The sequence below is a fragment of the Colletotrichum siamense genome (genome assembly GCF_013390195.1).
Source record: "Colletotrichum siamense strain Cg363 chromosome Unknown KSG_Cg363_contig03, whole genome shotgun sequence".
NCBI classification, from domain to species: domain Eukaryota; kingdom Fungi; phylum Ascomycota; class Sordariomycetes; order Glomerellales; family Glomerellaceae; genus Colletotrichum; species Colletotrichum siamense.
This window is the reverse complement of record NW_023501016.1, coordinates 3,689,353-3,702,564: the sequence shown is the minus strand read 5'-3', so window position 1 is coordinate 3,702,564 and position 13,212 is coordinate 3,689,353. Positions and strand designations below refer to the sequence as shown.

General features: G+C 54.3%; 5 protein-coding genes across 5 annotated transcripts; 3 read left to right on the top strand and 2 right to left on the bottom strand.

Annotated features, from left to right (window-relative positions):
- Positions 1-3,298: 3,298 nt before the first annotated feature.
- On the top strand, positions 3,299-3,980 carry CGCS363_v004971 (uncharacterized protein; the record flags this gene model as incomplete). The annotated part of the gene is made up of 3 exons (XM_036636820.1): positions 3,299-3,470; positions 3,538-3,919; positions 3,974-3,980. The coding sequence occupies 3 exons, from the start codon at positions 3,299-3,301 to the stop codon at positions 3,978-3,980; spliced, it is 561 nt and encodes a 186-aa protein (XP_036498222.1).
- Positions 3,981-5,574: 1,594 nt separating this feature from the next.
- CGCS363_v004970 (uncharacterized protein) lies at positions 5,575-6,913 on the top strand (the record flags this gene model as incomplete). The annotated part of the gene is made up of 3 exons (XM_036636819.1): positions 5,575-5,641; positions 5,713-6,020; positions 6,089-6,913. The coding sequence occupies 3 exons, from the start codon at positions 5,575-5,577 to the stop codon at positions 6,911-6,913; spliced, it is 1,200 nt and encodes a 399-aa protein (XP_036498221.1).
- A 547-nt stretch (positions 6,914-7,460) lies between these two features.
- CGCS363_v004969 (uncharacterized protein) lies at positions 7,461-7,873 on the bottom strand (the record flags this gene model as incomplete). The annotated part of the gene is made up of 3 exons (XM_036636818.1): positions 7,461-7,528; positions 7,632-7,767; positions 7,871-7,873. 3 exons carry the CDS (start codon positions 7,871-7,873, stop codon positions 7,461-7,463), a joined length of 207 nt encoding a protein of 68 aa, XP_036498035.1.
- An 860-nt stretch (positions 7,874-8,733) lies between these two features.
- On the top strand, positions 8,734-9,110 carry CGCS363_v004968 (uncharacterized protein; the record flags this gene model as incomplete). The annotated part of the gene is made up of 2 exons (XM_036636817.1): positions 8,734-8,862; positions 8,931-9,110. 2 exons carry the CDS (start codon positions 8,734-8,736, stop codon positions 9,108-9,110), a joined length of 309 nt encoding a protein of 102 aa, XP_036498036.1.
- Positions 9,111-9,651: 541 nt separating this feature from the next.
- Positions 9,652-11,632, bottom strand: ehs1 (Calcium influx-promoting protein ehs1; the record flags this gene model as incomplete). The annotated part of the gene is made up of 2 exons (XM_036636816.1): positions 9,652-10,331; positions 10,381-11,632. The coding sequence occupies 2 exons, from the start codon at positions 11,630-11,632 to the stop codon at positions 9,652-9,654; spliced, it is 1,932 nt and encodes a 643-aa protein (XP_036498125.1).
- Between the last annotated feature and the right edge of the window lie 1,580 nt (positions 11,633-13,212).

The following is a 13,212-nucleotide window of genomic DNA, read 5'->3' as shown; positions in this document are numbered from 1 at the left end:
GTCTCGACGGCATTGCCGCGACCTTAACTTGACATTCCACCAAGTTTAGGCAGAGATCCTTGCCTGGCATCTACCGGTGGGTATGACTGCGATGCGTCAGATACTCGCCGTTTGAGATCAACGAAATGCAGCCACGCGCGTTGTTCCTCAACTGTCCCGGGCTACGTCAGATCCAAATTTGAATCCGCTTCTTTTCGTCGCAACGACCGTCGTCAGCGAGTGTCCTTTGCCGGTGGCGCTTTCCCAAGACAGTCCCGATTAGGCAGCCAGGCAGACGCCACAATCCATCGACCTCGTGAAACCTCACCAAGTCACCGGCTTTGCTCAAATCGAAACGGCATTGCATGCCAAACACAACCTCACGCCAACCCGTTTGTGCGATTTCTTCAGGGTTGCTTGATGAGAAGTCTTGTACCCAAGGAACTTTAGCGTGGTCCTGGAGACTCAGCTGAAAAGCCAGTTCCGTGAATATTTTCTTGGCGCTGGGTGGCTGTTCCTCCATGAGAATGCAGGTTCAACCATGCAGGAATGTCACTTAGATTCGCTGGGTGGTGCTTCCTTCCCAAGTCAAGTCAGCGAGGGCCAGGGCGCCACGCAGGGCGGCGTATTCGAAGCTGCCGCAAACCCCACGCTATCGACGGGCTGTGTTGGAGTTATCCCTTGATGAAGCTGAGCGACGGGTGTCTGCAGTTCTGACCACCAGTCCAAACATCAACCCCCTTCGCCAAAACTCCGCAACATTACTCTCTAAGAGCTCGCACTGTGTGCCAGCCTAGGACTTTCCTTACGGGCACCTGATGTCGCAGACAAGGAAAAAACGGCAACTCTCCAGCAGTTTCTCAACTCAATCGCCCCGTTGTTGCTTCACCGAATCCAGGGCAATGCCCGGCATTCGTGGTCACGAGAGCGTCAAAAAGCAAGGCAAAGGAGCCGGATCTTTACGCGCGGTTTCTTGTCGGATCGGGTCCAACCGAGTGTTTTTCGTCCACTCAGCACGGGCGGAAATTGGCGACGGGCACGAAGCGAGCCGGAGACCAAAGAGGAAATTTCTGGGCCTATCAATAAGCTTAAACGTCGCCGTCCCACTTGCTCGGAATGTTTCGCTCTCTTCCACCTTCCACAGACCAGCCAGACCCTCGACCTTGGACTTTCGGACGGCGGACGGCGGGAGGATCGAACCCACCCACCACCTGGCCACGAATCAGCACGGAACAGAAAACCGGAGCCGGTCGATGAGTCAACCTGGCCGTCTTGCCGGGTCGCCCTCCACTGAAGCAAAAGACGACGCCATGGTCTTACGGCGGGGTGTCCGCCGGTTCGTAATCGTCCACGCACGTTGAACATGGGAGCCAATTTCCACGGGGCATGTACCTGTCATCTGCAGGGTTGAGCTAGGACTCATCGATCACCTGTCGCATGACACCCTCCTTTCCATGTCCCAACCATTTGGACACGCCGCGCATTCGAGCAACGTCGGTAATGCTGCCAAACTTCATCGACAGAGAGCCTTGCCGGCGGGCGCAATCACCAATTGTCCAGGAATGAGTGTGTGTATACTCTTAGAGGCGTCAGATCAAAGGTGCAGCAAATGCACTGCACGCGCATCGCTTCTGCGCACCGTGTGTGTGCAGACAGTACGGATGGCAGCTATTGGGTTCGGTCTCGATTTGCATGGGCAAATACACAGACGAGACGGCCACTAGCTAAGCTAGATGCAGGACCGAACCCCTGGCCAACCCACGTCAGGCACGACATGCGATGCCGTTCATTGGGCATTCCTAATCGACCTAGGGCTGAAGGCAAACAGGGTCCCAGGCGTCGTGTACCCATCGATATCCAGCTTTTTGCCAAGACCGGCCGCCGTCAGATCCTTCTTTGCCTCGAACGTTGGTGTCTGTTGTTGAGGCCGCTTCATAAGCTATGGTCCACCAGACTGCTGTCGGTGTGCAGTTGGGTACGTGGGTGTTCATCGGCTACGAATGCCCTTACGTATCAGCTTCATCAGACTCTTCGTTAAGAGCATGATATACGATGGATTGCGATCGCAACCAGGTTCGCCTCATCGGAGGGCCCACCCTCCCGATACACCTCTGACCGCCCCGCCCCGGCTCACCCACCGTGACAACCCGGTCTCAACTCCATTGCCATGGTCAACTGGCGGAAACAGTGCCCGCCGTTCGCCCCGGTTTCCCCTCGTCCAGCTCTAGGGCCGTCCCGTTTGGGGAAGCCAACCGCGCTGTGAAGTCAACGGCGCAGCCACGGGACACGCTGCCGGCGTCTTCGTGCGGGAATAATTGGAAAGCTTTCAAAAGCCCCTTTGTATTATTTTTATCTCCTAGTCGTGTCTGTCTTGGCTGGTCGTATTTCGCTTTCGAGGCCACAACATGTCCGTCACATGGAACCCTGGTCTTGTTGTCCTGTCCAAGACAACCCCGGTGAGATGTTTCGAACATTGGGCGAACTCTCCCACACCCCTTGCGGCAGCCGGAGTATACCCACCCTCATCATCCCCATGCTCGCGATCCGGCGCTTCGTTCCCAAAACCCCATCATCTACCGGGGGTAGCTGTCTGTCATCTGCGTTCACCACACTAGTTACCCGTTGTCGACGTACTCAGCTCTCGTCACCCCTACCCATCAGGAACATATCCTTCGTTGCTACACACCCCTCCATCAACCCAATATGGCTTTGACTACTACACCCTGCCCGTCTATACCTTGTCTTCCGTTCCTTGGCAGATATGGCACTGTGGACTCGAGTGCCGAACCTGCCTCTTTTCGCGTAAGGTATTTTGCAGATGTCAGTTTCTGCGTCACGGCGCGGAAGCCACGGGCAACTGACCCCGTTGCCGTTTTCAAGTCTGCCCCATCCGCCGCATGAGGCTTTCCAGGTTCTCCCGCTGCTGGTGGGTGATCCCGGCATTGCGTAGGCATCTGTGCTACATCTCTGGAGCAGCAGCCTGGTTGATGTTGGTGTTGCGGACTCTATTATAAAGAGACGTTGTGCCTTAGCTTGACAAACATCTCGTTCATCGAAACATCAGGCCAACATTCAAGTCTACTTCCAACCACTCGAGCTCTGCTCAGACACCTACTATCTCATCCCTCCGTTGATCATACTCGATCAAAAGCAATTCCCTCTTCAGTATCTGCCAATTCAAGACCGCAAAGTGCTGGCCATCTCGTCATCATTTCTCCTTTGTAGCATACTGTTTGGTCCTGGTCTTGGGCAGCGGGACTGGAGTCCGTCCTTGAAGAGCAGCACATAAACTTGCTTTCCCTGTTGAACGAAACCCGCAATGTCATCAAAATCGTCAAAGCACTCGTCAGAGTCGAGCTCCAAGCACCACTCCTCACACTCTCACTCAAAGTCCAAGTCGAAATCTTCATCCAAGAACGACGACTGGACAGACATCACAGATCCGGAAGAGCGCCGCCGTGTCCAGAACCGTCTTGCGCAACGCAAGTTTCGTATGTCTTTTCCCTAGAAAAGCCCCTCTCCTACTTCAGAAAGAAAATTCCTGACTCGCTTAAACAGGCAAGAAGAATCAGGATAGCAAGGAAAAGGCCACCCGAGATACGCAGAACGAGGAGAACGCGCACAGGTCCTACGTCGTCTCGTCGCCCGAAAACCTGGAGCCCGAAGAAAAGGAGTACTTACCCTGGGGCAGCATCAACATCAGACATGTCGTGTCGAGGGGCCACGAGCACGAGAGTCGCCGGGGGAGCGGACGTGGCGAGTACGTGAACGAAGATACACAGTACACCACCACGTACGGCAACAACTACACGACGAGCTACCCCCAGCCGCCCAGTCACGGAAGTAGCGGCGGGGAGGAGTACCACTACGACGAAGAGCCGTACTATTACGACTATGATCAGAGCGGCAGCCAGAGCCAGGGGCAGAGTTACTATCAGAGGTATGAGCTATAGTCCTCCTTGGATGTGTCTACAAGCAGCTAACGTTTGGACAGGAACTGAAGAAGCCAGAACGAGGAGTTGTCGCGAAAGATACCCGATTACCCAGCTCGTTTTCTGGGCTTGCAGCGCAAATAGAGCCTCCCCTCTCGAAGTCCTTCTCTCACCTCTTATGAATATACGAAACAGGGATAAAACAGGCGCAAACGCGTACGGGAACAATGACCTCATTGATCAGCTCGTGTTCTCGAGTGAGCGGAAATATTAATTTTTCTTGAGTGTTTTAATCATTGGTTTGATCAACTCTTCTCGAGCCTTGTTCTCTTAGTCTTGTTTTCGCTATCGGGCATTTATGGTCAGGAAAATAGGGGGATATACTGGGTAGCATCTACACGAAGGGACGCTTAAAGAATAACAGACGACCAGCGGAGGAAGTATTTTGGACTTTTACAGCGAAGACGCAATACAGACGAAGACAACTCTGCTTCCAAAAGATTAAGCTACTTTGTGACTTCTGAACATGGGACGGGCTAGCACAGCTACAAAAAGGTGGCCTTTAGGACTGCGAAGAGCCTACGTCTACGATATTCTGACCCTAACCCTGAGGATCGATCATCCAGCCGTCATTGCAACCACCCAGGCCCCAGAGTCATCTACGTTGAGATCACGAAGACTGCTCACACTGCCGAGACTGCCTGGCCTGCCTAAGGATGCCTAGTCACTGCAACCTATCCCCCTACACACGTCGAGCATGACGTTGAATCACAGTTGCTCTAGATCTACCCGCTATACGAGGGTATTCTGGGTTCTGACCGACATGAGGCCAGTTAAGCTAGCAACCTGCGTGCAACCCATGCACCCGCAGTTCTAAACATAACGCCGAGACATAACCCTCCCACCGATGAGTCGCGCGGTCTGATGCACTCTCCTGTCAGTGTCTATAGGGTTTGGTGTTCATCGTCGCCGAGAGAGGCAAGCCACAGACGCACGGAGAGCGGCCCCAGTGCCCAGGCTGCCTTGGCTGAGAGTCGTGTCAGCCCAACCGTCGTGGGAGGCGTTCTGTACTAATGTGAGTGTGAGACGTGCAAGAATCCCGCAGAGGGGCAAGGCTTCCGATTGGGGAGGGAGATAAGTGAGCCCTCCCCCATGGGCTCGAGTTCCCAGTTCGGCGCGAGAAGAAACTTGTGTATGCAAGTTCAAAACAAACTGTTTAACGAAGGAATTAAGCATGAAAGGGTAAATCCACAAGCCGCGATACAACATACTGGCTTGGGAGACAGTACGTGAGTGTGGACGTAGCGTGCGTACGTACCTTCGAGAAGAAAAGAGGGGCACTGTCGTTCAGCCCTGTCCACGTCTCCCGTCTTGCCGGATAAGGAAGGCCAGACATCGATACGTGCCGCCCAGACTTCAATGACACACGGACCAGCTTCCCCACAGCATCGACAAGGGTCCACCGTCGATTATCGCTGACCGCCCGGCAGAAACCGGTCTTCCCAGAACTTTTTTTTCTGAGCCTGTGTACATCCTCCCCACTGAAACTGATCGCTGTCGGCAGAATTGAAGCCAGAGGATTTCCCTTCCTTCGACTGCTTTCTCTTTGACATCGCAAGACCACACAACAATTTACCTACACTGAAAGGCCAATTCTATCAAGATGACGGCCACCGGGGAAGAAAAGCCGTTGGACTTCGAGGCGCTGAAGCGTCAGGCGGCGGGCAAAGGTAAGACCTATTCCAAACTTGCGCCTGTCAACCTGGTGATCGATAATGTACTCACCTAGCCTCATGAACAGAAAAGAAGCTCGAGCGTCGACGTGAAATGCGCGAGAAGCGTGCGGCCGCCAGCAAGGAGAAGAAGCTCGCCAAGGCCCAGGCGAAGCGCGAGCGCAAGGCCAACGTCCAGCGCGCAGCGAAATGGAGGGACCCGGTACGCCAGGCCGCCGACAAGGCCAAGAAGGCTGCGCGCAAAAACAACAAGGACGACAAGCGTTTCCACCGCATGCTGAAGCGCGCCGACAAGCTCGAGGCGCAGGCGAAGAAGCTCATGACCGAGGCGGCGAAGGCGCGCGCGCGTCACGCTGTCATGGCCGAGAACAGAGAGGTTAGTGATGGCTGATACGCAGTTGCCGAGAGATGGCGGAGCACGAAGCTGACGACTTGGAATTGCAGAAGGCGGCGAAGGAACAGCAGGCTCAGGTCAAGAAGGCCGAGGACGACGACGAGATTATCAAGATTCACGACGACGAGAGCGATGACGACAGCTCCTCCTCCGACTCTTCATCAGACTCCGAATCGGACTCTGACTCTGACTCTGATTCCTCCGACTCTGACTCCGAGGCGGAGGATGTCGAGATGAAGACCGACTCCCCGGACCCGAGCGCACAGCTCCGCGCGGAAAGCGAGGCAAGGGAGCAGATGGAGGTTGACGTGAAGGAAGAGGAGAAGCCCAAGAAAGAGAAGAAGAGCAAGCGCAAGTCGGATGTTGCCGTCGTTACGGAGGAGGTGAAGGAGGAGAAGGTCGCTGAGGCCGAGATACCCGCCAAGGAGAAGAAGGACAAGAAGAAGAAGGCCAAGAAGGAGGAAGTGGTCGAGGAGGAGCCCAAGAAGAGCAAGAAGTCCGACAAGAAGCGCAAGCGCACAGAAGAGGAGGACGACGAGTCGGATGGTGGTGCTCCTCTCGCCGAAGAGACCCCGAGCAAAAAGGACAAGAAGAAGAAGAAGAAGGCCAAGAAGGAAGAGGAGGAGGAGAAGACTCCTGCGAAAGCCAACGAGGGCGAGGGCTGGGACGTTGATGCTCTCGAGGGAGGTGCCGACCGCCAGCAGAAGTTTATGCGTCTCCTTGGCGGCGGCAAGAAGGGCGCGGCGAACGCTTCCACGGGCACCAAGAGCAAGCGCGATATCAGCAAGGTCAACAAGGAGCTTGAGCAGCAGTTCAACGCTGGTGTGCACATGAAGTACGACGGTGGTGCTCAGCGTCGCGGTCTTGGCGCTTGAGCCCCCTTTTCTAGTAATGGAGCGGCCTCCGATATGTCATACGGTACGAGGACGCGTGATGCGTAGCTGCGGCGTTTTGAGGGTTAAAATACGTACGGTACAAACCGACAGGTAGCCAAAAAGTTTGTAGAATAACTTGAATGCTTTCTTCCACTCGAGGAAGCTGTATGCGAATAAAAATAAAATAACATGAAATACATTGCGCCAAACGGTTTTGCTTTCCCTGATAATGTGTGGTATTTGTACAGACTTGATTTTCCAGCCATCGATGGGCAGGAGAGACTGTGTGTGGGTTCATGTGCCTGAAAAGTAAAAAGCTCCCCTTTTTTCGTCCTCAACGGCGAAGCAAGTGCGTGTTGTGTGTCCGCAGTCTCCCTTGCGACCCCTTACGACGCCTGGTGTAGATGGGCAACGACAATCTGCAAGAAAGAGTAATAGATCTTTGCTGCGACGCTTTTCTCCTCCTCTCGCCCCTTATTGACTTTCCCTCATTCACCGAGGGATGACCTCTTCCAACTTTGAAACGGGCATGGTGTGGTAGGGTCGTTTAGAAACCGAACATGCGGGAGAGGACCTCGAAGACGATGCCGCCAAAGACGACAAAACCGAGAAGGACTGGAAGAGGCCAGACGTTAGCGAAGCTCATGATGTGATGACATAGGCGGGATCGAATTGGCCGCAAGGGTTGCTTCGACGCTCATAGGGCACAACTACTCACTGAGCCAGATGGGAGAAATGGGCGACTTGGGAGTCTCCTTGACGCGCTTCTTGATCTGTTCCTCGGACTTGCCCATGCGGGCCTCGTTGTCCTTGGCGAACTTTGCGTTCGCGCGTCTTTGTTGGGGGGTTTGCGCCTGCATAAAAACCATTATCAGCAAGCCGTCATCTTGGATCTTTGACGAATGTAGAGTTTCGGGAGGATTATATCGTGTGCTGGGATGTTCGGGATCTGCGTACCATTGTGGATTGTATGTGTGTGGTGTGGGTGTTAAGATGGGGAGAGGCGAGAGAAGAGCGGTGATGTCTGGATGCGACTTGTCGGTGTTGCAGTCAATCAGCTCGTCTTATGTACTGCAATAATGCGCAATGGCAGGCAACAACGCTGATCGTGTGAGGTGTGTTGTTCAATGGACCACAAGCTGGAGGAACGTGTCGAGAGAAGAGCAGGGAAGCCGGTTGAAGGGACAGATTGCGCGAGGGAGCTTTGGCACCTGCAGGTGGTTGAAGCTAATGTACCTACCTCCAATTCGTACAGTGTAATTAAGCGGCAGAAAGATGGCCTTGCGACGACGGGCCTGGGAGAGGGGGACATTACCTTTCGCCCTTCAGGACCTTCCCAAGTGGTCCCGGGCTCTCTCTGCCTTACACCGTCGTACCCACCCCAGTTCGGGACATGTGTCGTCAAAAGGGAATTCAATTACGGGGGCCACCTGTTCGGTGCCAGGGGTGCCGAGCCCAGCTTTCAGCATCCAATCCAACCCGGCGCTACCGCTACTGCGAGCTTGGGGGCCACATTTCAGGTGTGCGGCGCGAGTTCCTGCCACAGCGGGAACGCGGACAGGGAGCGCGTCTACCAAGTGAGATAGGTACCTTACCTTGGTTATGCGGGGTGGGATCGTTGGCGCGCACCGCCACAGATCGGCGCAGCGGCGCATTCAATTGAATCTTTTGATCGGGCAACGACACGGCGGTATACTGCACTTTTACGACAACGAGAACCGACGACACGATATCTGACGACGACTCGATTCGAACAAACAAAACAGATTGGGCGGAAGGATATTGGAAGAAGCCGAACACAACCAGAAATCACCACCAATATGGCGTCGCGCAACGGCGCAGCGATCCTCAGCAGAGCCCTCCGCGCGCAGCGCACACCACAACTGCCCCGCGCAGCACTCCGCTCCTACTCAACATCAGAAAGTGGCGAAAAGAGGCCATCGATAGTGGTAAGGTTGCTTTGCATCGCGCGGCCAGGCCCATTCCCATCTCAGAGCCCTAACACCGTCGCCGACAGGGCACCTTTTACAAGACCTTTACGAGACCCGTCCTCAAAGTTCTCTTGATGGCAACCCTTACATATCAGGTCGCCTACTGGGGCTGGACGACGCTGGAACAGAACGAGATCCGCGAAGAAAAGAAGAAGGAGATTGAGAGCCTCGAGGCCAAGGTCGCCGAACTGCAGACGAGCAAGTAGGCGGATGGGAGCAATAGCATGAAACCAAAAAGCATCTCTCATGAAATGTGATAGCTAGTAAGAGGGGAGGAACTCATGCCTGAGTACCTAGGAATACTCGTCATTACCAGCTGAGAATCCAAGATGCCGAGATTATGGATTCTTGAGTCTATGCAGGACATCCACAGGTCGCAAAGGATCAACACCTTATGAATGTGCAGGGTCTGGTCGCATCAAGTTACCCTGCCCGCCCTGAAAAACGGGAAAGACGGCATGACGCAGAGAGGACCAAGGGTATTGAGATATCTCGGTTATAACTCTTCTATACTGTTGTGTGGATGCCACAGATGGTCTACATATCTCTTGAATCATTACAGATCCATCAATTTACGCACCTCCCAAACAGACCCATGCCTTTCCAACGCCGATGCCATGCAAAACTCCAAAAAAGAAACATCATTACACTGTACCGTCGTGCCCCCGGTTACCCCATACATATTCGGCCGTCACTCTACACAAACATAAAGCATGTCTTGCATCGGTACCTCAACACATCTAGTCATCACAGCATGACTGTACCTAGAGTTCCTAGCACGAGGAATCCAAGCAGGCCCCAAGACACGGCTACTATTGCTGAAGCAGAGGGATTGTGGACCGCGCCGGGGTAATTGCATGTTAAGCCATCACCTTGAATAGCGTAGCTGGAGTTGAAGATGTCGTCGTCCGGCCCAGGGCAGTTGAAGCCCAAAGACGCAGGGCAGCTCTGTACCAAGTCGTAGCAGAGATAGTCGCATGGGAGGATCTCCCGATACGGTCCCGGCGCCACCATCTCGTCGATGAGAGGGTTCCTCGAGTGCTGGAAAACCCGCTTTTCGTATTTGCTCAATTGGTCGATCGGAAGAAGGGTGCCATTCGGGAAAGATTGGTTTACGTTCCGTACCAGTGAGAAGTTGGCCTCTGCAGCAGTGAAATCCTCGCAACGAGGGATCGTGACAGTACAGAGCCACTTCTTGTAGGCGATCTCGCAATCCGTACAGTTTCGAGCAAGTGAATACCGCTGGACGTCCGGTGCTTCACAGGCAACTTGCGCAAGCTGTTTCTGGAAATTGCCGTACATTTCCTTGGCGTAGTTGTCATAAAACTGCGCAAGTTGAGTGATGTTCATCTTGTTCGAGTTTGCCGGGACGGCATACTCCGTCTCGTTGCAGAATTGTAGGTCAGTGATGATCTTGCAATTTTCGCCTGGTAACACGTCAGTGTGGTTTAATATTTGGAAAGCAGACAGACATACCGTCTTTGGTTTCAAACGGTGTCGCTTGGAACACTCGCCCACCACTGCCCGAACTGCCGCCTTCTTGTCGCTTCTTCGATGTCGAGTTGCCGGTGTGAACGAGGATGCCGTTGTAAAAGGCACTTGCGTTGAGGCCGTTGAAGAAGAACTGCTGCTTCGGCAGATTGCCCGCGCCTCTCGTGGTCATCACAGTACTGGCCAGATTCCCAAACTTGCCACCCGTCTTCGCAGCGATTTGAGCGTAATTTTCCAAACCACACATGGAGCGCCGAACACCTTTGGTGGTGGGGTTGTCTCGATTCTCGACAAACATGATGAACGGCGGGCTCTGCGCCATGATCTCCTCGATGAGGGTATCATTGTGGGTATCGGTCAAATTCGCAGTGGTCAAGAGAGCCGCACTGGAATCACTGTCAACCCACAGGAGTTCGGAAGGGTTCTCGTCGAATTCGTGGAAATATCCGTCCGTCGATGCTGCGACGTCAAAGTTCCAGTCCCCAGTGAACTTCTCCGTATCCACCCCGGGAGCTGCAATCCCAACGAAGACGTCGCCTGTCGCGTTGACCGTCAAGAACGCGGCGCCCTCTTCGAGTATCTCTACTGTTTGCAAGGACGAATTTTGCCCGGGGCCGGGTGACTGATTGTCCTTCGACGTAGAGACGTACATGGTAATCTGCGGGGGATCCGAGCCGGTATTATTGGCTCCATGGCGAGGTTGAATGCACGTCGTTGCAGAAATGAACACCTTCCTGCCCTGAGCCTGCTGTCGGCGACGTAGTCCAACATTGTCCTCTGCGTCTAAAAGCGCGTCACCCGTTCCAGCCAAATCATCTCCTGGGCCACCGGAGCCATTGCCCTTCTCGCGCGGTTCTACGACAAAAGCATCGTCGGGCGTGTTATCAAAAAAGTTTGCGAACACGGAGATAGCCTCGAATACGAAGCTTTGCGTCGAGTTTGCCTGAACGTTGCGGTTGATCTTGACATTGTTCACCAGTGCGGTCACTCCAGCGGGCGCCCTTCCAATGATGCTGCGGTCAAAAGCGGCGAATTCCGGCTCGTAGGCAGGTTCTAATTGGCTTCGTCTTTCGAGCGCATCGTCGGCTTCGATGGTGTCCAGAATGGGGTCGAATCCTTCGCTCAATTCTGCGGCAAGCGCAAAAGTGGGAGTGGAAAGCAAATAGTAGATGAGTAGTAGCAGCAGCGACGCAATCAGCGAGGCCGCCAGTCGCGATTGCAGTGGGCTGAGCTGCATTGTGAGGACATGCCCTCCAGGGGCAGATGCCTTTGAAGTTTGGGCGACGCGGCGGTTCGTCGTGGTGTCGGTTATCGTGTCTTCAAACGGGGACAAAGGTAGGGTCGATAAGCGCAAAGCGTGTCGAATGGTCGCTCTCAGTGGTCGCAAATTGGCCGAGTCCTCCACTTCATTCCATCACCATGCGTCTAATCGATCAGCGAGTGTCGTCGAGCGGCTTTTCGAACGAGGGGAAAGCCACGAATTCGGTTAGATCTCGGGAGAGACCGTCGAGGGGAAACGAGAAACGGAGGCCGGTGAGGTTGAGGCGGGTAGGGTGAAGGGCGGCGGATTTGGGACAAGTGAAAAAGGTGCCTTTGTCGTTTTAGGGAGTTTCACATCCCAAACAGCTGAGAGGCGGCGTGGACCTTGCATTCCCTGGCGCCCCAAGCCTCTGAACCGGGCACGACACGCTGGAGATCACCCCCGGGCCGGCTGAGGTAACCCATCGGGCCCTTCAGGCAGGGCAGTCAAGGCTCAGGGGCCCCAGTAGTGTGGGGGACCCCTTTCCGCGTCTCGGACTGCTCGGCCTGTTCACTGGGGCCATCCTCGCCTACGCAGAGAGGTCCCTGAAAAACATACCCCCATGTCCTCCCAAGGCTAAGGAACGGAACGGGTTGAGGTGTTGCGGTCGGCATTCTGATCGGTCTTCATCTTCTTGGCATCCATAGTCACCAGCGGCTGGCCACTGACCAGAGTTCACGCTACACCACTTCGAATGCTGGCAGGCGTGCACAGGATGGTCCAGCCAGTCTTTCGAACTGCCGTGTCTGTACCAGACAGGCAAGAAAAGGGGAAGATACGGTCTGACAGGAACGCTGCATCTTCGGTCGTCATTGCCATACCCAAATGTCGTTCGGGTAATGGGCGTCAATTCCAACATATTTCGGCGTCAATGGGGCAACAAAATGACAGTGGGCAGCAGCACCAGCTAGTTCTCAAACACCAGTAATGCTCGAATAATCGTGCCAAATACAGCCCCCACAGCCCTGGCTTGCGCTTAGGTTGCCAACGACAGTTAAGGTAGATGTCGAACACGGGAGAGCAGCACTGGCATGCGGCAAAAGCCAGGCCCTGGCGATTAAACGCCTGACGCTCACCCGACTTCCCTATTTCCCCGAGGGCACTCAAGTCTTCCAGTTGCCCAGGACAAAGAAACATGTCGTTTCTCGTGTGTCTCTTTGTCTCTGAGCCACAACTGTCAAATCGAGACACTCGTCACATGTCTCTGCCGGCCTGCTAATCCAACGGATCAAGAACTGATAACGGGCTCGCTTGTCACACGATGCTTTAATCACATGGGGTACTCTCTAGTCCATTTCAAAGTCAATGACTCCGTATTCCGTAGCGTACAGATACTTTATCTGGGTGACAGGAACTTATCCAACCGTTCCGTCGCGGCCCTCGCGTTCCCGGGCCCTCGACCAAACCTGAAAAAGCCATCACCGTTGTCACGTGTATGGTTATGACAGCCTCTGAACCCCATCCCGTCATGTTTGTGCCTTGCGTCGCTGCTTCATGTCCTTTTGACTGGCTAGCGA